Raw genomic sequence first — 23,778 nt, forward strand, 5'->3', positions numbered from 1 at the left:
CAGTTGTAAGATGGGCAAATTTTGCTACATTTACTTCGCCTCCTGAAAAGCGCTGACAGGCTGTTAAATGGATGCCTCAGTTGCCAAATCGATTAACTCCACTTTAAAAAAAAAAAAAAAAAAGAAATTCATTTTTGCTTTAATAGGGCTTTATCAATGCTTAGCATGTGAATTCATATTCAAGTTTTTGTTCAGTACATTTCTGACCACGTGATGACAGAAAATGAAACACGAGGCCCCATTCACTCCTATTGGATAACACTTTCTTCTTCATCCCTTTTCTCGACTTTTTGTCTTATGGAGTTAATCGATTTGGCAAGTGAGGCATCCAAATATTAATCAAGTGTGAATTAGTTATTGGTATTGTTTGCTGTTTGATTGAAATAGCTTAGGCAGTTTCAGTGGTTCCAATCAAAATTTCATTGAGACAAAATTTATAAATGATCTCTAAGAAAAAAATGTACATTGCGTCAAAGAGCAGTTAACGCACATCGTCGCTTCAAATGCTTACTCTCTCTGTAGTAGGGTTGGAGTAAACATAATGTTTTTAGTTCTACAAATTGATCCGGATAAACCGAAGATCCAAATAAACGGGAGTCGGATAAACTAGGTTCTACTGCATATCAAAACTACTAAGGTTCAAAATAGACGCACGTTGAAAATGCATGTGTTTGTTAGCACTACTAGGTTTGTATGCATTTACGCTGTCATTTTAAACACTCGGTGTTAATTAAAACGTCTATATCTTCACGAACATATGCATTTAGTAATTTTTAATCGGAACCAGACATTTTCATGGGGGGGGGGGGGGTCTTAGGTTTCAATGGCCTGCGCTATATCTAAAAAAAGCGTGTAAAAAAAGTATCAGTTAAGCAGGGGTTTCCATCCCCCCAAGAGTGATGGCACACACCCTCATATGCTACGGAGCATCCCCAATCCAAATGAAAGATCCTTCCAAAATCTCCCCCCTCCCTCCTCTCCTAAAGTTTCCAATGGCGTATCCTGCGCCATGGATCATATTCCCTCAATTTTTCATCAAAATTCATGTTTCTTCAAGTAAACGGACTAGTCACGTTACTGTCTGAATTGAATATACGAGAAAACAGTTATAAAATCGTTGGAAAAAGCACACACAACACATACGCGCGACATGTGGTTTGAGGCTGAAGAGTACTCTGAAAAAACGTTAAGCTCATTAGAGATGATTGTGCTTTTGAAAATGAACAAAAACTCAAAGTAGCAATAGCTCATTAAACAAACCCAGTCAATACTTTGAATTATGACGTGCTGAGCAGAAATAACTTACCGAACCAAGCAAAAAACAGTTCAACATTGATTCCATGTACTATTTTTTTGGATTTGAAAATTTGAAGTTTGATAATTGTCTTAGTAAATTTCTTGTCACAGGGGTGTCAGATGACGCTTTGACCCTCCCCTGAATCCGCCCCTGCTCTGCAGCATTAATTTTCAAGGGACCTTTATTTTCTTTTTTCCCAGTACTTTTCAGTTGGAGGATAAATGTTGATATTTTTGCAATATAAAGAACATCAAAATGTCTTAATGGGGTTGTTTCCATCAGTCAAAAGTTCTACTTTTAGTCACTAAAGTTGATGGAATGAGCAAAAAAATAAAAAATAAAAAAAAACATGAAGCGAGGAAACGCGTTTAATTCAAACGCTTAATTTTTAATTAATTTTTTTAATGCCCGAATTTTCTAACAAGGTGTGATCTTTATAGCGTCACAAGTGATTCACTTTGGCACATATTCCACTGGAATCACAGAATCTTAGGGCCATTTTAAACTTCTGTGCATAGTACCAATCTTCGTTTTTCAACAAGTACTTTAAAAATCCAAAATCTTTCAAAACGGTTCAGTCCCCTAACCGAGAAAAGAAGGGAAAAAAAGATTATGTTTCCTTGTTTTCAGAGAATAAGCCTTAAACAAGAGAAAATTAATATTTTTAACAGTTTTGTTAAAAAGAAGAGAAGGTTAGGAGTGTGTGTGTGTGTTTTTATTTATTTATTTATTTATTTTACCCTTTTGTATAAGGCGCTTTATTTTCTATTAAGAAATTAATTTCAACTCTTTTAACTCAAAATACTGATCAGTCAGAGTATTCGAATGATTGTTTTTAGGATAAATATTATACAACATAAGAATCCAATTTTAAATCAGACGAAAGCGGAATAACTAACTAAACATTCTCAAAAAATCTCTCCCTACGTGGCTAAGTTTTTCGTCACCTGTATGCTCATTCTTTTTCAATTGTAACACATAGTCGTTACAATTTACAGAGTCATGGAATTTAGTGATAAATGTTTTTCACTTTCAGGTTCGTCGGCTATCCGGGACATTATCGGAAAATGCTGGGCCTGCGGAACGAGGAAGTAGGTATCTCTTGCATTTTTTGACGCGTTATATTGCTGTTGATGAATGACTGAATTATAGCTTCACTGCATTATGTGTATCGTCGCAAAAAAGCAACATGTACAGAGATGAGGTTCGATGCTTTCTAGGGAAAAATTTAGATGGCGATGGTCAATCGATTCGCGCTGCGTGTGTGTGTAATACATATATATTCAGTACGATTCACTTACCCGAAACTCGCTTAACCGATATACTTCGTTAAACAGTAGTCGGTTCAGGGCCATTCTATGTGACGGAACGGGACATTTTGAGTATATTTGTCACAAGATTTTGTTTTACAAGTACAAATAATACAAGCTAGAATTATTATTTTTTATAACAGCAGTAAATTGTCATAAGAACTATGTAGAACATCAAAAGTTTGTCAGTTTGAAAAAAATAATTGAATGACATGCAATAAAGTGCCCGGACGTTTTATTGCGTATTCATCAATTATTTTATTTGTTAACTATAATTTTAATGTTCTACGGAACTCTTATGACAAACCCTTACAGTTGCTACAAAAAATGAGATTTCTAGCTTGCTTTATTCGTATTTATAAAACAAAATATACTAAAAAATGTCCCGTTCCACCAAACGAAATGGCGCTTTACTCACTTTTTATTTATTTATTTATTTATTTAGCAAGTAAACATCATTGCAAGGTCACCGGAAACAGTTATTTGTACTGCAGACAGAAATAATCCACGTGCCATTAAATTTGAAAGCGATTGAATGTGAAAGTAAAGTATGGTTTTATTAAGTAACTAGCAGTACCCGCACAGCGATGCCCGTGCTAAAAATTTAATGGAAGTTCGTGGAATAAAAAAAATTGACTCCCCCTCGCCCTCTGATGTAAAATGATCGTTTTTCTTTGTATAAAATGCGTGCACACCTTTTCAAAAAAAAAAAACTATTAAAGTTTGTTTGGAATTTAAAACTTTCGTCAAATCATTAAATTACATTTACTGTTGCTTTAAAACTCTATTTAACGAGTGAAGCGGTATTTACTACAATTTAAAATATTTCGCTAAATAAGCAAAAAAAGACGTCAAATAGTATCTTTCAAATGTAAATAAGATCCCCAACTCTATTGTTTATCGCCAAACTCGCCCAGCAACCACGCTATCATAATCCATCCGTCTAACGAAAAAAAAACATGCAGTGGAACATTCAGAAATCATCGTCAGAAAAAAAAGAAGAAAATGTCGTACATTTTACTCGGATAAAAACAAATGAAAAGTTTCTTTCCTCTCAAAACAAATCACCAAAACAATGAATTGCATTTACAGTTGCTTTAAAAGAATAATCCTAGACTGAACTGCTCAGCGCCTAACGCACCAACCGCCACGTTACCGGAACCCAGCCCTTTTGCGAGTGAAGCGGATGTTTTTTCTTTGGCAATAATAAATGTTTCACCAAACAAAAAAAAAGTATAAAATCACATTAACAGTAGCTTTCAAATCTTTATATATTATGAGCTGCGTTGTCCGGCTTTGCCCGGTCTACCTTGAGAATAAAAATTGTGTTATTTGACATATATTCAACAATCAGGCTTAAATAAAAGAAAAAAAAAACACCATGTAAAATTACCCTTCCAAACAATGACGACAGATGTTAAAATATTTTTAAGAAATTAAAATGCGACGGATGGATTTTAAAAGCGTAACCATGGAAACACGAAATAAAATAAGTTTAAGAAATTAAATGCAAAATAAGGAAAGAAACAATGGATTCAAAAAGCGTAACCATGGAAACGCGAAAATAAAATGGTTGAGAACGGGAATCAAAATGTCATTTTTAGAATTTGATTTAAAAACGCTTGTAATTTTTTTTCCTTTGAAGATAGAAGCTAAGTTTTTCGAACAAAGGTCGAGAAAGATCTGGAGTAAAAAATGTTGCTTTATCCAATGGTGTCAAAAAGAAAACTGTGGGACAATGCCTTCACTTTATTAATAGATTTAATGAAGAAAGTAGTGCCAAAATTTCAGCTACCCTAAAAACGTTCGAGCTAAAAACGCAAATTACTCCCGCCATAATTAAGTTAGATCATTGAAACAAATCGTTTCGTACGCAGAAATCTTTTTCAACGATATATAATATTAATATGTGCAAGTAATTTTTCACTCCCATATTCGGGAATTTATGTGAAATTTGGGCCTAAATTGGAACAAAACAAGAGCTATTTATCGGATTTTTTCGAATTATAGCCTATGTCACTCAGTCAGAAAAGAACCCTTCATATAATGAAGGAATTTTTCAAATAGGTGCAGTGGTTCCGGAGATTGCCTCGAATATATAAACACACAAAAATCCGCCCTCTCTCTTTATAATATTAGTATAGATTATTATTTTAACAACGAATACTGCTTGAAGTTAGAGCCGCTAGGTGCCTTAATTGAAGTTAAAGAGCAAATATACAACTGAGTGCATTATTACCAACATAATGAAATTTAAAGTTGCATGTCATTAAATTTACATTGCATTTTTTGACTTGTGAGACCGTAATATTAACAACACAATGAAGGTTAAAGTTGCATGTCATGAAATTTACATTGCATTTTCTGACTTGTGAGACAGTCACTGAAAAATTTTGTCAAGAATGCAATAACATAGTTAAAAGCTTCACACACTGAAATAAACACGTTGCAGATTATTTCCGGGCAATGTTCCGGGAGTTCACTGGGTTTCACCAATTTCGTAGGAAAATGAAGCATCTTTGCGAAAGAGTTTCCTAAATTTCTACAAGTCGAATGAATGCGAAGTCGTGAAAAATATCTTTAACTACCGATGTAAAGATTAAATGAGCATCTTTATTGAGTGTATTTTCTTTAGTTCAGTTATGGCTCGTCCAAATTGACTGAGCTACAGAAAAGAGTCTCCGGTTTCTGTAACTTTGCAAAAATTGCCGGCAATTAATATATATGTTCGGTACATACTTCAATTCTGCCTTAGCTTTGGCCATGTTTTCCATAATGCTATATGAGCTCTCTTGGTCAATCAAAATGTGCAGAACTATTATCTTAAACTATCCTCTCCGATGGTTCCTGATTGGTTTCAGCTACATGATTGGTTTTCACTGGGAAGATTTCTAAATTTTCCAGAAAGATTCCAAATTAATTTTAAGAAGATTACTGACTTTCAGCCGGAAACGCTCCTGTTTTTTGCCAGATATGTTATTGGCACAATTTAGGCACTTTGATCGCCCGTTATTTTCCAAGAACGTTTCTGAATTGTTAATACAGAGTAGACATTTTGTAAATATGATCATCTTTAGAGTCAGAGTTAAGTTTCTGCTGTCTCACGATAGCCATTTTTCAGAGCCTCTTCCTTCCGAAATTTTCGATTTGCCGAAGTAGGTCTGGTCCAATCATTATGGTTAATAGAAGTTCTGCTATGTAAGCAAAACCTTTATTTTAATTTCAAAAAGGAGCCCTATTGCTTATGCAGCTTCAGAAAGAATGTGATTTATATTCTTATGTTCTAATGGACCAAATAAATGTGGTTATTGCAAACTACTTTGCATATTACACAATAAAGCGATTTTAGCAAAAAAATCAATAATTAGTATGATTTACTTCCTTGGCACTGTTAATAGGGAGGTGTGGAAAAGAATGCTGAGAAAAGTTCAAACCAAAACCCTATTTCCGATCATAGAAATTACATTGTGGTTCATATTTGCAACTTTTTTACCAGAACGAGCAGGAGCTTCAATAACTGATATAATATCGGCATAAGAAGTTTTTTTTTTTTTTTTGTTTCTTTAAGTAATTTACTTGCCAATTTTTTAATTAAATACGATTTATTCCCTCTCATCTACCGAACTTGCAAAAAATCAGCCAAATGAAAGATAGTAACGATGAATGAAATTCAATTCTTGCATCATATGTGGCAGTGAGAAGCAAAGGGATGTAAATGACAAAATCAAAAATTTGGATATAACCAGTACAAATGGTAGGTGAACCTTTTCTCTGTCTTGGGGCAAGATATGGTACTAGTAGCCCTGGTAGTTGCTGCTATACAGCATGATTTAAAAAAAAGTTCAATGAAAGCCTACCTAGGACCTTATCTTTAAACGCGTTTTACACGAAGCTTGGAAAGGTCCACTTACATTCCTTTGCTTCTTACTGCCTCATTAGTTTTCTTCTTAGTATTCAATTGATCATAAAAATAAAAATTTGAAAAGTTGACGTAATATGATTTCAAAACCCGCATACATATAAAGCATTTTCATTGAAGAACTGATTCTTATAATTGCTTAGAGCGTTCGTAAAACTACCCACACGCACTTATGTGTATGTATGTAAATATAAATATCCAGATACAATGCTATTATACGCTTAATAAAAGCTACTGTACAATTCCACATCTCAAGAAGTTAACCACAGGCCAATCAATAAAATCCATCGGTACATTTTATGCGCTTAAGCAACGGCTTAATTTTCACAACTCATCGATGCCATGATATCCTTTCACGTTCCAGAAACGACTTACATAAAAATTGTACTCTATATGCTTCCAGTGTGGCAACAGTGGCTGTCTAATGGAACTGGCTCAGCAGCTAGCCATCATTATGATTGGGAAGCAAATCATCAACAATGCTCAAGAAATTCTGGTTCCGTAAGTACCGTTATTTGGTTCCATATACAGAGTTCTAAATGTACGTCATACATACAGGACGCCCTGAAATAGACGGACTGTTTTCAAAAATTTATAACTATAAAACGGTGAATAATAAAAACATAATTCCTGCAGAAAATTCATATTGCGGGCTGAAAATTTTTCTTTCCAGAGTTGTAAATTTTAGTTAAGAATTTTTCCAACAGATGGCGCTGCAGATAGAAAGCGTGAAAGATAGAAATTGACATATTTTTGCGAAAAAAAATTGTTAATGATCACAATTACGTGCCAATGTTTTCAAAATATCTAGTCGACTACAATCACATGTCGCAATTTGAGAATAAAATCGGTGAACTATCTTACAATCTGAAGCACCATCCATTGAAAAAAATTTGAACTAAAATTTTTAACTCATGGGGGAAAAATTTGCTGCTCATCACATGAATTTTCTGCAAGGATTTGTTTTTTTATCATTAATCGGTTTCCTGTTATAAATTTTATAAAACGGTCAGTCTATTTCAAGACACCCTGTATTAGTCCCTTCTTTTCTCCTCTTGTATTGCTTTAAACCACGTGTGCCAAACTGCCTGATGAGCCACTCAACGATGAATTAACAACGTGATCACAGCTAACTTCAAATGTTTTATTATTATTCTTCTATGGCACGACAGCTCTGGTTGGACCCTGGAATTTTCAAGGATTTTCCTCCGGAGCTTTTTTTCTGCCACGGTTTTTAAGTTATAAACTCCAAGGATGGCAAAACTCTTTTTTACCTAATCAACCCATCTGAGAGGACGTCAATACGTAGTTCAGGCTGCAATGGGCTTGGTCAGTTTTTTTTTTTTCCTTATTTCGAGCAGTAAATGATCGATTATACAATATTCTAATAATTAAAAAAAAAACTGACTGATTTACTCATGCGTTTAATTGGTTGAGCAAATCCTGCTTTAACCTACTTGTTTGTTCTTCAGGAAACTAAAAGCCTGGTTTCACAGGAAGCGGACCAAGTTGGGTTCTGTGATCAAGCTGACGAGGTGGGAGGAAGATTACCAGCTCATAGAAAACGAGGGACTCTTCCAAGAGTACCTCGAAATGGGTAAGCTATTTCATTCACTCGATTTCTCGCAAAATGTGCTCATCTTTCCCGATGGAACGTTACGATGTACACTGTAAAAAAAAACTCGAAAACTTTACTAATTATTTTAGTGTAACGTTTCGGGATTTCAATGGTTTTGATCCACTTCCTAAGAAAATCAAGAATCATTGTCAAAAAGGTTTCTGAATTGCTACAAGTTGCACGAATGCAGACTTCTCACTGTTGTGAAGAATATCATTCGCTCCCAGTTTAGAGATTAACTGAGCGTATATATTAAGTGTTTCTGATTCAGTTCGATCGCGGCCCATCCAGACTTATTAAGCTCGCAAAGGGAGTTTAATAAGTCTCTGGATTCCGCAGTTTTGCAAGCAAGTGTGATAGATGCTTGATATTTGCAATTCTATCTCAGCGTTGGCTGTAGTTGCAATAATGCTTCTGGAGCTTTTTTGGCAGACCAGGAAGGCGCCAAGCTATTATATTAAACCTACGTATGTTTTTTCTCGACTGACTTTAACCGGAGAGAAATTTCAATTCTGCAGAAACATACCAGGATAATTTCAGTAAGGTTACTGACATTTAGAGGAATATATTCCTGTTTTTTGAACAGAAATTGGGCACATCAGCTGCCCATCATTTTCCAGGAACGTTTCTGAATCGTTTTTACAGTGTAGCTAAGCATGAATGGGGTTGTTTAACGTAGTCAAAGTACTACTTTTAGTCACTGAAGTAGATAGAATGAGTAAAAAAAAAGTAACAACATGAGCGTAGAAAATCTTTTGTTTTCAAAACGTTTAATTTTTAATTAATTTTTTTAAATGGCCGATTTTTCAAACAAGGCATGGTCTTTATGACGTCACAAATGGCACGTATTCCGCTGGCGCGCTGAATGCTGATGGTTGTTGTCTACCGAGTTTCCGCGTTATGATAATTGAGAAGCGAATGAAATATTGCGCTCTACGCTTGCTATCAACCGTATCGTTGCCAGTACATGTGAGTAAAGATGCGAATTAAATATTGCGTTCTGTGCTAATGGCATCAGTGATGTAATGTGCAGAAGCATTAAAGATAAAGTCGAATCTGCGCCCCGATTAAAGTATTTTTTTAATATTAAACTTTTGTCAAATTATTTAAAATATGATCAGATTCTATGTTTAAGCATACTTCTTCGCAAAAAAACACTTTTAAAATTTCGGAAATAACCCCATTATCGCATGAATAGATATGATTTTTTTTTTTTTTTTGTTTATTCATTGGGTGCACAACGCAAATTTAATTAAAGTTCAGATTTCGAAACACTCTAATTTAAAAACTGCTAGTCAAAATGAATTAATAGTTCACCAGAACAGACGTGAGGCCATGGGAATTTGTGTATTGCAGGATAAAAAGTAGTTCCAAAATCTGACGATAGATGACGCAGTACGAATTCAAATTGTTGTTGTGAAGGTATGATAATTACTAAGACTACATGCTCACCAAATTCATACAATCAGCATAGATAACCTCTTACCTAGCACCGATAAACCCAACTGAACATTGTTTTAGCTGTAAACAATAATAAATGCATCGTAAACTCATGGAATCTTTTGTATATTTCTTGAAGCATCATTTCCGTGCTTAACAAATCCTTTCAGTAGGCTTTTTCCCTTAAATTTCATTAAATTATCTCGACTGCGCCGTCTATTGGCAAATTTTGGAACTTTTTTTTCTTCACCAATCAAATTTCCATAGCTTCACGACTGTTCTGGTGATATACCTAATCATTCTGACCAGTAATTTTTGAATTAGAGCGTCCTCCAGTACATATAAAGAGTTTAGTTAAGTAAATTTTGAAACTAATATAAATACACCGACACTTCGTATTTGACATCCCATCTAGATATTGCGCTTTCACTCTTATTAAGACCAGCAATCTACTAGTATCGTCGTAAACAAGCTGAAGACAGCTGTTTTGGCAATGAAACTGGGATTGTAATCAAACTGGTAGCTAAAAATAATTCGACAAACCTTCGATAGTCTGAAAACCAAATGCACCCAAGTTTTTAACTACAGTTTAAGAGATATGTGGCACCATGCTTGCAGAACATAAAGCATTTGCGAAATTAATTTTCTCTACCGGAGTGAAGGTAATTTCAAGTTCACAAAAAAGATATTTTCCCTCAGCTTGTTTATGGCTATTCCGGACTTTTTAGTAAGAGTGAAAGCACAGAATCCATCGCAATCGAGCTATCAATATACCCTGAGAACTCTGCTTTAGCCCCGGCTTGGGACAGTTGCTCACAGCCTATAATAAATAAAAAAAATCGTTTGTTTAAGACTGAAAAATTAAACATCATAACCTTAAACACAAAAAAAAAAAAGCTTGCATTGCAGGCTGCTAAAAGTCTGCGATAGATATTGGTTTTGTAAGTTCTAAACATTGCAGTTTTACTGACAAGTCGAAAAAAAATAAAAGTGTCTTCCCTGTATATCTACCTGTATATGTATGTACCCCATCTTATGGTTCTTTTTGTCAATGAGCTCATTTTTTAAAAGTCTATTTTAAGACAAAATTTTTAACCAACAATTTCTAAGAGAAATTTTAATGACACTTGTTTATAAATCTGCTAAGTACTTGCGTATGCTTGTGTTAAAACGTATCTGTCAATATAATCTGCCGAGAAGAAATAAGTCTTCAAATCTCTGCAGAAAATGATCATATAAAACACAAAACGATTAATCAGAGAGGCTGATTGGTCTGCCTTCCACATTTCTCTGATAAGATCCCCTACTCTCGAGCCACACCCTCCAGCCTTGTCTAGTCACTTTCCGGCAAATATTTGGTGAATCTGCTGATTTCTCTTATCCCTTAGTATCATCGCATAGATAATAGCGTGGCTACGCTAATAGCGTAGTGTCCTTGCGGGGGTGCGGGGTGTAAGCCACAAAGGCAGCGTTTCTTAATTTCTGTGACAAGAGGAATCTTTTTTAATGTCTACTTATTTCGTGGAACCCCAGCCCCAGCAATTTTTATTTAATATTATACATTGAATGAAGAACTCTGGAAATGGTTTATTTGTAACGAAAGGTAAAGCTATTTAAAATAAAATTCATTGACTTCATAAAGTAGTTTTGAAAATTAACAAAAAAATTCTCAAAATAATTTTTAAATAAAAATTTAAAGATGTAAGCGAAATTTTAAAGTTTAAAATTTAAAGAGATCAGTGGCGCTAATTTTAATAAAATGTTGAGGCATCAAATATCACCTTCTATGCAAAAACAAAAGTTAACGTTTTGTATATGATAACTAAGCTAAAAAATTAAATTGTGCAAAATACCCCGTTTTATTACAGACGTAATTAATCGTTTCCTGTATAACAGAAACAATTAATTTAATCCCACAGCAATCTTTCTACGATTTGCATTTCAAGAGTTTTTAATTGCAACCAATTTTTAATAAATATTTTCGTGAAAAGTTTTTGTAAATTTTAAGGAGTTAAGAGAACTCTTTTTTTTTTTTGCTGAATACATCTTGTACGTTGGGAGCACTAAATTGTCTTTTCTTACTATCTTTGTCTCTCTCTCCTTTTCTCATTCCAACGTATGACTGATTTTTCTTTTTTCCCCCCGTTCCCGCAGTGCTACAATTCGGCTTCATCACTATCTTCGTGGCTGCTTTTCCGTTGGCTCCCCTATTTGCCCTACTCAACAACTGGGTGGAGATCAGACTGGACGCACAAAAGTTCGTCTGCGAGACGAGGAGGGTGGTCGCCGAGCGCGCGCAAAACATCGGCATCTGGTTCAGCATCCTGGAACTGCTGTCCCATCTGGCCGTCATCAGCAACGTGAGTCATTTTGCAGACGAACTCATCACCAACCCCCCTCTCATCTCTTCCCTTCCCTCCACATCCCTTTCGGAAAACGAGTCAGGATCCAGATTTTGGGATGCATTTACTGGCTCCATAATGTCACAAAAGTCACACCAAATTAAAAAAAAAAAAAAAAACTCTTTACTCCCCCTTAAAAAGATTGCAATAGAAACAGCATATTTAGAGTGATGTAGTGGTTAGACCCTGTTCTCTGACGTTCTGACGTTCAAAGTCGCAGGTTTGAACCTGGCTCCAGTCGGTGGATTTTGGTGCCGACAGGTTCCATGTTGAATGATCATGCGGCAGGTAAAAGATCCCTCGAGTACTCGTTTGGCTAGGAATGCTCTCGGCAAAATTAAATTTCTATGGCAGTTTCGCAACGAATAGAGCTCAGATGCCTCTATCTGGTGGGAAAACTGGGCGTCAAAATCCTCGTGGCAATGACATCCGCCGAAACTGATGCTACATGAAAGAATGAATGCTATATCGGAGGATCGCACAGGTTTTCAAAAGGTAATGTCTCTAACGTAGCCTAATCAGAAAAAAAATGCATGTTTGACAAAATAAATTATTTCCACACGTCCACCCGCTTTCGTGGTATAATGTATTGAAGTCATTTGAAGAAAAACGCCGAATTCATAGAGAGAAATTTATCACTTGGCGAGAAAGTTATCACGCAACTTCACCGTCTGCTTCCACCAACAAATCGTATGAAAAGACGTCTCCCATTACTCACTGAAACTCGCTAAATTTGGCGACTTTCTTAAAATTTAAGACCTGTTATTTCGGTAACGGGGACACGAGGGCTTTTAATTTATGCAACCATAAACATGTTTTACAATGCTCTTTCAAAAGATACTAATTTAAAAAGAATTTCATTATTGCAACATCGTATGGTTTCTGTTAAGAAAACTGCGCAAGTGGGCGTATCCCCTTCATTTTCAACTTTATGTTTTTACTGAATGGAGCCTCTTTATCAGTGCAAAAGGCTCACCATATTACCAGAAAGTCCTGAAAGAACTGAACGTCAACCACGTAGGTTGACTCATTTATTATAAACTAGAAAATCGCCCGTCAAGATATGACGGGTGAAAATTGCTTCAACATTTGAACGAAGCAATTGCCTTTTTGGTGATAGTTCGATAGTTGAAATTTTAACCCTAACTCCAGCGGCTGAACCCGAAATTCTAGTAGATGGTGTTCATTGTTGACCACTTCTTCGTTTCTTCATTCCCCTGAAATGACACAATCTTACCAGTAAAACAGTTAAATGACCGGATCTAGTTCAGCCTTGTCACAATAAAGCCTTTCCCTGCTTGTAAAACATTACCAAAGCATATTATCAAAGTATCGTGCCGTGGCGCGAGTTTCATTGTTGATGACGTCAGGAGTGTCACTCGATCATTGGGTATTATATATATGAGTGTCCACGTTGTTGACGTTCAGTTCTCTCACGAGACTCTGGTTATGTGATGAGTTTTTTGCAACCTTCGCTTCATTGTAAACCCAAAATAGCTATATGCTGTATTTTCTTGAGAATTTGTGCTTTATTTACGTTGGTTTTCAATTTAATCATATCATTACTAATATTTATGCTAGCTGTCTAACTGAATAAAGAAATAAATGCCAGTATTGTCTGTTTCAGGCGTTCCTGATCGCTTTTACCTCGGAGTTCCTACCGAAGATGCTGTACGAATACGAATACAGTTGGGATCTGAAAGGTTACGTCAACTTCACTCTCGCCTGGGCACCCAATGGAACGCTCACACAAGAATGCAGGCACGTTGAGCAATTCAAACAAAATTAATTTATTTGTCAATGCCGTTTTTCATGAGTGAAAGCACAGCTGAAAAAGTTTAATTTTCGGCAATGAGCATTTTTTTAGGCATTTAAAATGTTAAAAGTAAGCTTTAACATTTATTATTCAAAATATTATTTTTGACAGGCCACAAAATACTGCAATATGAGCACCAAATTTTTTAAATGGTTTGCACCTTACTCTTTGATATTAAGAGGTAACTGCTTCTCCAACTGGAATCCATTACTTGCTCAATATTACAGTTAAATTATTTCCAGACAAGTACCGCTGTGAACTGAAAAATGTACTGTATCATTTCATTTTACCCCGCCTTTTCACTGTGCCCCACCTTCTCCTACTTATAAAGTTCATACAGAATTTTTTTTTCCTGAAAATAATAATTAAAAATAGCATCTAATATAAAATCCTGTTTTTCAGAAATAGACCAGGAAATTTCATTTACTTTTCTCTAATTGTGATTTTTCTACAGGTACTCGGACTTCCGGGACCGTGGTGGGAACTTGACTACTTTCTACTGGCGTTTGTTGGCTCTGCGACTAGGTTTTGTTATTCTGTTTGAGGTAAGGCACCAAAAGCAATATATACACTGCCCTTTGTCTTTATATAAAACCTCTCTAAAAATGGATGCTATAACCTCTAAAGGATTTTTTTCTGCAGAAAACTTCCAAGAAATTGTAACAAGACAGGTTATTGAGATAGTTCATCTAAACCACCAATTTAAAAATAGTTGAGAAATCTTTTACGGAAATCTTGTACTAAGAATGTTTTTTGATTCTTTATCAGATTTAAAAGTAAATCCTCATACATACAAAAACTATTGCATATTGTATGAATCTTGTATATACAGACGTCAAAAGAAAATTTGTGATAGTTAACTCGCTGATCCTCAAAAAGGATGTTGGCTGTCCATACTGGCTGGATGTCGGCTGCCCATACTTTCTTAGGTATTGTTAGGTATTTTCTTACATATGTACGTGTGCGAAGAAGCCAAAAACATTGTTCAGTATTCATTCGAGGGTGAGTATGATGAGAATTCAGAACGAAATTTGATGGAAAAAATTTGCGACCACAATATAAAAGGAAGTAAAAGTGAGATGCTCTCCAAAAAAACCTGTTTCTTTCTCTCAAATTCCGGAATGAGTCTTCGATTTGTATTTTATGCAAACACTTTATTTACTTTGGAGAGGAACTTGCTCTTGACTGTTCTTAAAGGCCCCGCGTCTTAAAGGGATTCTGATATTAAGACAGATCTCATCCCCCTTGTTTTTAGCAATAAGAGAATGACTTCTGTGGCTAAGCGAGTTACACCAATAATATGCAATGCATCACATTTCGCGATAACTGATAGACTGATTGATGGTTTTTTTCTCTTACAGCATCTTGTGTTCGCCGTGTGTCGCCTCATTGACATGCTGGTCCCGGACATCCCCGTGGCCCTAGAACTGAAAATCAAGCGGGAGAGGTATCTGGCCAAACAGGCGCTCGCCGACTCGGACACCATCATGAAGGTGAGGAGATCTCTCTACGCTTAGTAATACAAGGGCTTCACGTGAAAAGGCTTGGAGCGGATTGCAGTCCATGTGTTTAGAATTGGCGTGTCACGGCCAAGTAACTATTCCCCTATCCACTCCCTTCATTTTCTGATCGTCATGGTTACGACGCTATGAAGGTTTCCCCGTAGCCGCTTCTGCAACACATAACATTTAAAGAAACGACGTGGGGAAAGTTCATGTTGAAAGGTTGTGTAAAGCAGAGATTCAGACAGCTGAACATAAACAAATACGTTTAATACGAAACATGGGGACACACATACAGCAAGACATAGAGAAAAGTAGTGAAGACCCGATAAACAAGACTGTGGCTCTTTAAATAGAATAGAAGGCAGATTTTCAGCATCCAATGATGTTTCTAAAATAGCAATATGCTTTCTCCTAAGTCCGATGGTGGATTAAAGAGGAGATTTTGCGAACTCCGTGGAAAGCTGCAAATGTCTCTTCCAATAAGAAATAAGCACAGTTCTTTCTTTTAAACCAATAGAGAAAGCGATTACAAGCAACACCCGCCCTTAATCGCTTATTACTAAACAACACAATGACATAAGTTCATGCAATTTAAATTTAGGAAGAGCCTTAGTAAACATATCAGCAATTTGCTTATCAGTGGAAACATATTCAATATACATATTTTCAACATTTAAAATATTTCTAATAAACTATCAACTCTAATAAACATCAATATGTTTCAATCTACCAGAACTATTTTCATTTGTTATACATTTGATTGCAGACTGATTATCTTCATATATGACAATGTTATTTACAGTAAGAAATTCACATGCAATATTTTTGTAATATACTAGATCTATTAAAGACTTACCAACTGCGAGTGCCTCAGCTTCAGTAGAAGAAACAGCTATTGAACTTTGTTTCTTTACGCTCCATAAAATTGGACACTTTTTATAAAAAATAACGTAACCTGAAACTGATTTGCGATCACGCGGATCTGATGCCCAATCAGAATCAACATACAGAGATAAATCAACATTAGAGTCACAACACTTACTATACACAATTTTATAATCCGATGTACCTTTTAAATATCGTAAAATTCTTTTAAGTCCGTTCCAAGCCGATTCTGTTGGATTCTCCTGCAATTGGCTGAGACAGTTCACAGCGAACAGTATATCGGGTCGTGTTGTCATCGCAAGATACAATAAAGATCCAACTAGTTCACGGTAAGGTCCTTTGAAGATAGTTCCTTCCTCAAAGTCAGCTGGAGTTGACTTTGCTTCTAAAGGTGTTGCACTCGGCTTGCACTCACTCATGTTAAATCTCCTTAATATTTTAAGAATATACTCCTTTTGATCTAGCACTAATTTAGTAGAAGTAAATTCCAAACGAATTCCTAAAAATTCAGAAGCTGGTTCGAGTTTGGACATCTGAAATTCATTTTGAAGAAGTTTAATCACAATCATTATTTCTGAATCATTCTGATCCAGCGATAAGAATATCATCTACATATAAACAAATTATTAGTTTTCTTCTATTCACAATTCCGATGAAAACACACGGTTCCGAGCTTAACTGCTTAAAATTAATTTTTAACATAAATTGCGAAAATCTGAAGAACCATGGTCTAGGAGCTTGTTTTAATCCGTATAAACTTTTATTTAATTTGCATACTCTGCCAGATGAATCATTGAATCCTTGCGGTTGTTCCACAAAAACAATTTCTTGCAACTCACCATTCAGAAAAGCTGTTTTCACATTCATCACATAAGCTTTTAAATCCTTTTGAAGAATCGAAACAAGAACTAATCGTAAGCAAGGCAGTCCAATGACTGGCGAATAAGTTTGCACGTATTCCTTCTGCTGGTCGCCCCTTGCGCAAAATCTGGCCTTGAGAGTTCCGTCTCTTTTCTTCCTAAACACCCACTTACACTTTACGGGGGTCGCGTTATCAGGGAGATCTACCAGTTCCCAAGTTTTGTTTATCTGGATGGAGCGCAATTCTTCCCCCATCGCGACTTTCCACTGGGCTTGTTGTTCTTCCGGTAGTTTTGAGATGTCATAAAAGGTCAATGTCTCTTCTGACGTGTACATTGCTTCATATCGTTCTGGCTTCTTACTTTCTCTTTCTGATCGTCGGGGTGCAGCTGCGGGCACTTTGGTTTCGTTTTCTCCTAACTCTTTATTTACTTCGGTGTCGTGTTTCGCCTCGTCTTTTTCTTCTCCTTTCGGGAGCTCGTCTGGTGAATTACTTCTATCTTGCACATATACTTTATTTTCATTGAAGCGAACATTACGTGACACAATAACTCTGTGCGTATCAGGATCCATTAATCGATATCCCATGCTGGAATATCCAATGAAGATCATTCGTTTAGATTTCGGATCTAATTTTTGTCTGCGAGTATCAGGAATTTTGGCATAAGCATCACAACCAAATAATTTAAATTGATTTAAATCCGGTTTCAGGGAATATTTTAGTTCAAAGGCTGACATATCATTTATGCTTGAACTAGGGATTCTGTTATGAATATATGCTGCAACTTGAATGGCATATCCCCAACAGTTCTTAGGTAAATTTGCATCATATAAAAGTGCACGGGCTTTATCAAAAAGTGATCTGTTCATCCGCTCTGGAATTCCGTTCAATTCGTGAGTATAGGGGGGGCAGGGATCTATCGTAACTCCAAGTTTCTTTGCTATCATTTTAAGTTCACCTGAAACATATTCCTGGGCATTGTCACAACGAATTTTTCGAACGCTTTCATTCAATTTGAGAAACTTTTTGACTTCCACGGGAACATCACTTTTCTTTTTAAGAAGACGAACTTCACAAAAACGAGAATAATCATCAACTAATGTTAACACATACCTTTCACCCGCTTGAGTTGGTGGGTTGACCGGACCGCATAGGTCAGAATGGATTGTCATCATGGGAGCTTTTTCTCTTCTTCGGTTTCCTATTCCTATAGGGTTCGCGGACTGCTTCGCTAACACACAGTTTTCACAAAATTTATCACTTGTTGGTAATCCTAGTTTGCTCAGAACATGGTTTCCGGAGTGTCCTAACTTGCGATGCCACAGTTCACCTCCATCTTTTTCTGCAACAAAGGAATTTGAAATGAAGGGAACAAAATCACTTGCATATTGACCTTTTGAATTCAGCTTGCACAAAACGAAGTTTGTACTTCCCTTTTCAATGACTGCTTCGTCATTTTTGAAGCTCACAGTGTATCCAGCTTTTTGTATCTGTTTCACTGAAACGAGGTTTCCATTTAGTTCTGGAACATATAACACATCTTTCAGTAGGATCTCTTGCACACCGTCACCTAATACACCGCGAATAGTTCCTATTCCTTTTACTTCCAGTTTACTGGTTTTTGCAGCGCATGACACAGTTCCTGAGGATGGTTTTAACTCCTCAAACCATTCCCGATGTGCACACGTATGAGCTGTAGATCCGCTATCCACTATAAATGATCGATGTTCTACTTCGCCAACAACGAAAGTCACTGCAACTGCTCCATCCTTTGATGAAGTATTCTTTCCAATCTGGACTGTGCAATTCCTCTTAAAATGTCCTTTTCTTCCGCACTGGTAGCAAACTATGTTACTTCTACAAAATTTCGCAATGTGCCCCGTTTTGCGACACTTGTTACACACTACCCGATGATTTGTAGAAAAGACTGCACCATTCGATGACTCTGTTTTCCACGATTTGGGCTCCGAGAATCGACGATCTCTCATCAGCGCTTCAGCATCCAGAAGACGCCCGCAAACAAACTCTAAAGTCAAGTTCTCCGAAGGCTGATTTTCTATTGCAGATTTCGATGCGTCATACTCTGCTGGAAGAGACATCAAAAGATAGACAATACTGTCCATGTCACTCACTTTCACGCCACGCGATTTTAGTTGGGTAACGAGCCTGTTCACTTCATCAATATGCTCCTGCATGGATGAGTCCTTTTTCATTTTCAAAGTTGAAAGTCTCTTTCTAACCAATATCTGACTGACCGCTCCTTCTCGAACATAGATTGATTTCAATTTTGCAATTACTTCAGCACAAGTCTTTTCTTCCGAAAGCGAAACTAAAACTTTATCACTAAGAAATGATAACATCAAGGCATAGGCCTTCTTACTCGCTAAAAGTTCATTAGCTTTCGAAGAATCCGCTTCACGTTCCAAATACACCTCTAAATTCTTTGCTGCGAAAACCGCTTCCATTCTCCTGCACCACAGAGAGAAATTCCTTCCGTCAAAAGGCTCAACGGAATATTTTATCTCGTCCCCCATGTTACTCCGCTACTGCAGTGATTTAGTAGCTGAGTGAAACTTAGAACTAACCACGCTCTACTGTTGAAAGGTTGTGTAAAGCAGGGATTCAGACAGCTGAACATAAACAAATACATTTAATACGAAACATGGGGACACACATACAGCAAGACATAGAGAAAAGTAGTGAAGACCCGATAAACAAGACTGTGGCTCTTTAAATAGAACAGAGGGCAGATTTTCAGCATCCAATGATGTTTCTAAAATAGCAATAAGCTTTCTCCTAAGTCCGATGGTGGATTAAAGAAGAGATTTTGCGAACTCCGTGGAAAGCTGCAAATGTCTCTTCCGATAAGAAATAAGCACAGTTCTTTCTTTTAAACCAATAGAGAAAGCGATTACATGCAACAGTTCACAGTGCCGTAACTATGATAACCAGAATGGTAAAAACGTGGAGTAAAAACGTGGAACGACTAGAGTCCAGGACACCCCCAATTTTTTTTAGACTTACGAATTGTATTATGCTGTTAAAGTTTTAGCTTCTTACTCAAATTTTAAGAGGGTGCTCAATGACCCCTTAATTTAACATTAGCCGTGCCGTAGCATAAAAAATGTCACAAATTTAAAAAACTCAATTTCCTCAGCTGCTTTTTTTTTTTTTTTTTTTGTAAATAATTATTTTACTGCAATGTATATGCATATTACTGGTGTAAATAATAATATGTAGCATTGCTTTTTCAGTTCAATGTATTTTTTAACCCTCTTCCCCATACTTGGGGGGGGGGGGTTGAGCACCCTCTTACAGTTGAAATAGGGAGCTAAAATTCTTCCAGTATATTACTATCCACAAGTGTAAAATATTGAGGGGTTATGATGTTATCTGTTATCTTGGAGAAACTTTTCTTTTTTACATGTATTTTTGAACCACCCTAAGCAGCCTTTTTCCCACCTGTTATAAAGCACGACGACAACAACAGCAGAAAGTAGAAAAAACATTGATGACGTATAAAATTTCAGAAATTATACTCTAATTTCTATTGCGTCAGCGATAAAGATGTGTTGACACCGAACTTTGTTTTATGATTAACAGGTGGCACAGAGACGAGACGAGGACGATGATGAGGAGGAGGACAGCCCAAACCGAGGTGCTTCAGAACTACCTTTCAGCCAGCACGAAGAATCAGCCAGAACGTGAATTCTTCCTTCGCCCATCTTTCTCCAAATTGAACTTCAGCCTGGCGGATCTTCCCATCCCCGAGAATCAGAAGAGGAACGGGGGACGTCCCCTGTGGACAGGGGTCTTCGATGATTTCTTGCCTTCGAGATAGTTTGCCCTTCCTGAGTCTGAATTTAATCTTCCTTGTGAAGCTGATCGTTTCCCTTCTTTTTTGGGGTGAACAGCAAGTTCTGAACTTGTTCTTTTCACGCCAAGAAGAAAACTAAATCCCCCCCCCCCCCCCCCCCCCCATAGACTCTACTTTAGTTGAAGACTGGGAATATGAAAAGTGCCGTTAAAACAAAAACTCTTACTCGACCTTTCAAAGATTCGATTTTTCTGTGAAAATTCGATTTTTTTTTTTTTTTTTGGAATCGGGATTCCAATCGATTTTAACTAAAGAAGAATCAGACAGGAGATAGAGCAACGAAACCTAAGAAAATGGTATACAGCAATTCCGATAACATTTGGCTCGGCCTTGAATCTGTTTATTTCTTCTTAGAAAGTTCACTTAAAAGGGGAGATACAGTCGAGACACAAAGCTTAAGTTATATCTAGTACAACAAATATCCACGGCGATAACGCTTTCTCTTTCCAGTACCTCGAGAAGAAATAAACACCCTTAAGTCCAGTCCTCATCTTACTGGAGCCTTGCAATAGCCAAAATAAAATTGTTATTATTCAGGAAACTATCGGCCTTATTTAATCACATTAACTATTAAACTCGGAATTCTTTTGTGTCAAAACGATTTCTTGAACAAAAGCTGTTGCAGGCTTTTTATTTCCAGTCTTCAAATATTTTGGGTAAAAACCAATATTTTACCTTGTCCTTGTCCTGATCCTGGACTAGACCATCCCTATCTTCGATTACTTAGAGAGATGATAGATGTCAAAGAGACATCTAGCAACATCTGTTAAACGCAATAAGACTTCAAGTAGTCATTTGAAATTCATAAGTCATCAGTGAGTCAATATAAATCAGTAAAAAAAATTAAATGTTAAATAACACTTAAAACTGTTGCCACTACTAACTAAACCTTCAAAGACTATAGTGAATAAAATACACAACAACAAAAAATCCTGTATACAAAGTATATCAAAACAAATTTAGTCTTCTAGCATTCATAATAAAAAAAATACTTTCTTTAATTATGTGAAAACGAAACAAATCCAAACGGTCTAATATGTAAATTCTTCATGGATGAACTTGACTTGAACCCTCTTAATTATCATAATTTTAATGATGTTTATAGGAAAACCAGGTTATGCTTACGAAATAGAAGTTGCCCATTGCAAGACCTACATTAGAGTAACGTGGCCGTGGCTATTTTTTTTTTTGAGAATCTTGACGCCATACTTATTTCAAAACTTCCATTAAAATATTTAAATGAAAGAGAGAATTACTTTGTTTTTAACCATCTTTATGGGCGATTAGTTTTGTTACTCTTCTTTTAATAGCTTATAACTTCAAAAAATCACCTAATTGCCAACTCGAAAAAAAAAGAAAAATGAAAACGATTTTACTTTTTAAAAGCATGTCTTATAAATTATTTGAAATGTTTTTTTTTTTTTTTTTTTTGAAACCGAAAGTTGCTTAAATTTGACAATAAGTACGCATTTTACGTTTAAGGATGTTTTTAAGAAACTTAAATTTAAAAAAAAAAAAAAAAGCTGATCACAAAAAATTTAAAAAAAAAGCTTTTTACGTATTAAATTGAAATTGATCATTTTTCTCGAGTGAAAAATGGAAACCAAATCAAGTTCTCGTATGAAATATAGAATAAAAAGTATTCCTTTTACCAAGAGCTTCTTAAATATTTAATGCAACATGTTTTGATTGTTGAGAAATAGATGGCAGCACTACGTAGAATTTCAAGAAAAGTTCCATACACGGGTTTATTAATGAGGCAGCACCTTTTAAAAAATTTCTGAACGACTGTAACGTTGAAAATATATATGCTTTTATTTTCAAAGATAGTTTTGAAACATGAAATTCTCCTGACTTAGTTTGACTTTAAAACGTTGAATTTTCCTTATGAAAACTAGTACTTTTTTATTGTTCAAAGCTAAGCGAAATAAAAATAAAAATTAACAATGAACAAACAGGCATGAAACAAGTCATCGAAGATTTTTCAAATTAAAAAAAAAGTTTTGCTTAACTCGAATAATTAAGTGGTTTAAAATATTCTGAAGGGTCCAACAAACAGACATATTTCTCCATCACATCATATTTATATTATTAATTTCATTTTTTAATAATTTACTTAGTAATGTGTATTAATGATCAGATTTTATCCATATTCTGTTATTTATTTTTATTTTATTTTATTTTATTCTTTGTTAAATTTATTTATTTCTTTATTTAGATTTTTTTTTAAGAGAAAACATAAAAAAACGGAAGACAATCATTAAACATATTGCAAAAACAAAGTAATGCGAGCTTTCTCCTGGATGTAAATAAGAAATGCTATTTAGAACTGAAATATAGTGTGAGTAATGATTTTTTTATTTATTTTTTGAGGTAGCGTTTTTAATGCGCAAGATCTAACTGATTATAATGTCAAATCATTTCTTTACTCATTTGAACATTCACTGAATCCTTCATTTGACTTCTTTGGTTTTGGACATTTAGATTAGAAGAAACGTAAGAAAGAAAATTTTATAAAAGTGTTTTGTTTTCTAATATTTCAACAAAATAGTTCAAACTCAAAATATTTAAAATGAATTCGGCAGCAAACACTACATTAGGCAGACAACATTTTGACAGTAGATGATCAATTTGGTGACGAATTTTGACTCAAAAGAAAAATGCAGAAGAGACCTTTTTATTTTTATCCATGTTTAAAAGCATTTATGCTTTCTAATCTTGCTCAAAATATTTTTTTTAACTGAAACATGTTTTCAATTTACTTAGTGGTATGTAGCTTAAAAGTTATTACTTACAAATTTTAATTTTTATATTGAAGTGAGTTAGAAAGCTGAAAACACGTAGCGT

General features: G+C 35.5%; 1 protein-coding gene across 1 annotated transcript in view; it reads left to right on the top strand.

Annotated features, from left to right (window-relative positions):
* LOC129227872 (anoctamin-7-like) overlaps window positions 1-20,810 on the top strand; it is a 59,345-nt gene extending 38,535 nt beyond the window's left edge. Inside the window, exons 12-19 of the mRNA XM_054862492.1 lie at window positions 2,334-2,388; window positions 6,930-7,027; window positions 7,999-8,123; window positions 11,739-11,944; window positions 13,614-13,747; window positions 14,257-14,347; window positions 15,164-15,295; window positions 20,658-20,810. Of these exons, the coding sequence (XP_054718467.1) occupies window positions 2,334-2,388; window positions 6,930-7,027; window positions 7,999-8,123; window positions 11,739-11,944; window positions 13,614-13,747; window positions 14,257-14,347; window positions 15,164-15,295; window positions 20,658-20,762 (946 nt within the window). The 3' untranslated portion in view covers window positions 20,763-20,810. The remainder of the gene's footprint in view (window positions 1-2,333; window positions 2,389-6,929; window positions 7,028-7,998; window positions 8,124-11,738; window positions 11,945-13,613; window positions 13,748-14,256; window positions 14,348-15,163; window positions 15,296-20,657) is intronic.
* The last annotated feature ends 2,968 nt before the right edge of the window (window positions 20,811-23,778 follow it).

The sequence above is a fragment of the Uloborus diversus genome, chromosome 8 (genome assembly GCF_026930045.1).
Source record: "Uloborus diversus isolate 005 chromosome 8, Udiv.v.3.1, whole genome shotgun sequence".
Classification (NCBI taxonomy): Eukaryota; Metazoa; Arthropoda; class Arachnida; order Araneae; family Uloboridae; genus Uloborus; species Uloborus diversus.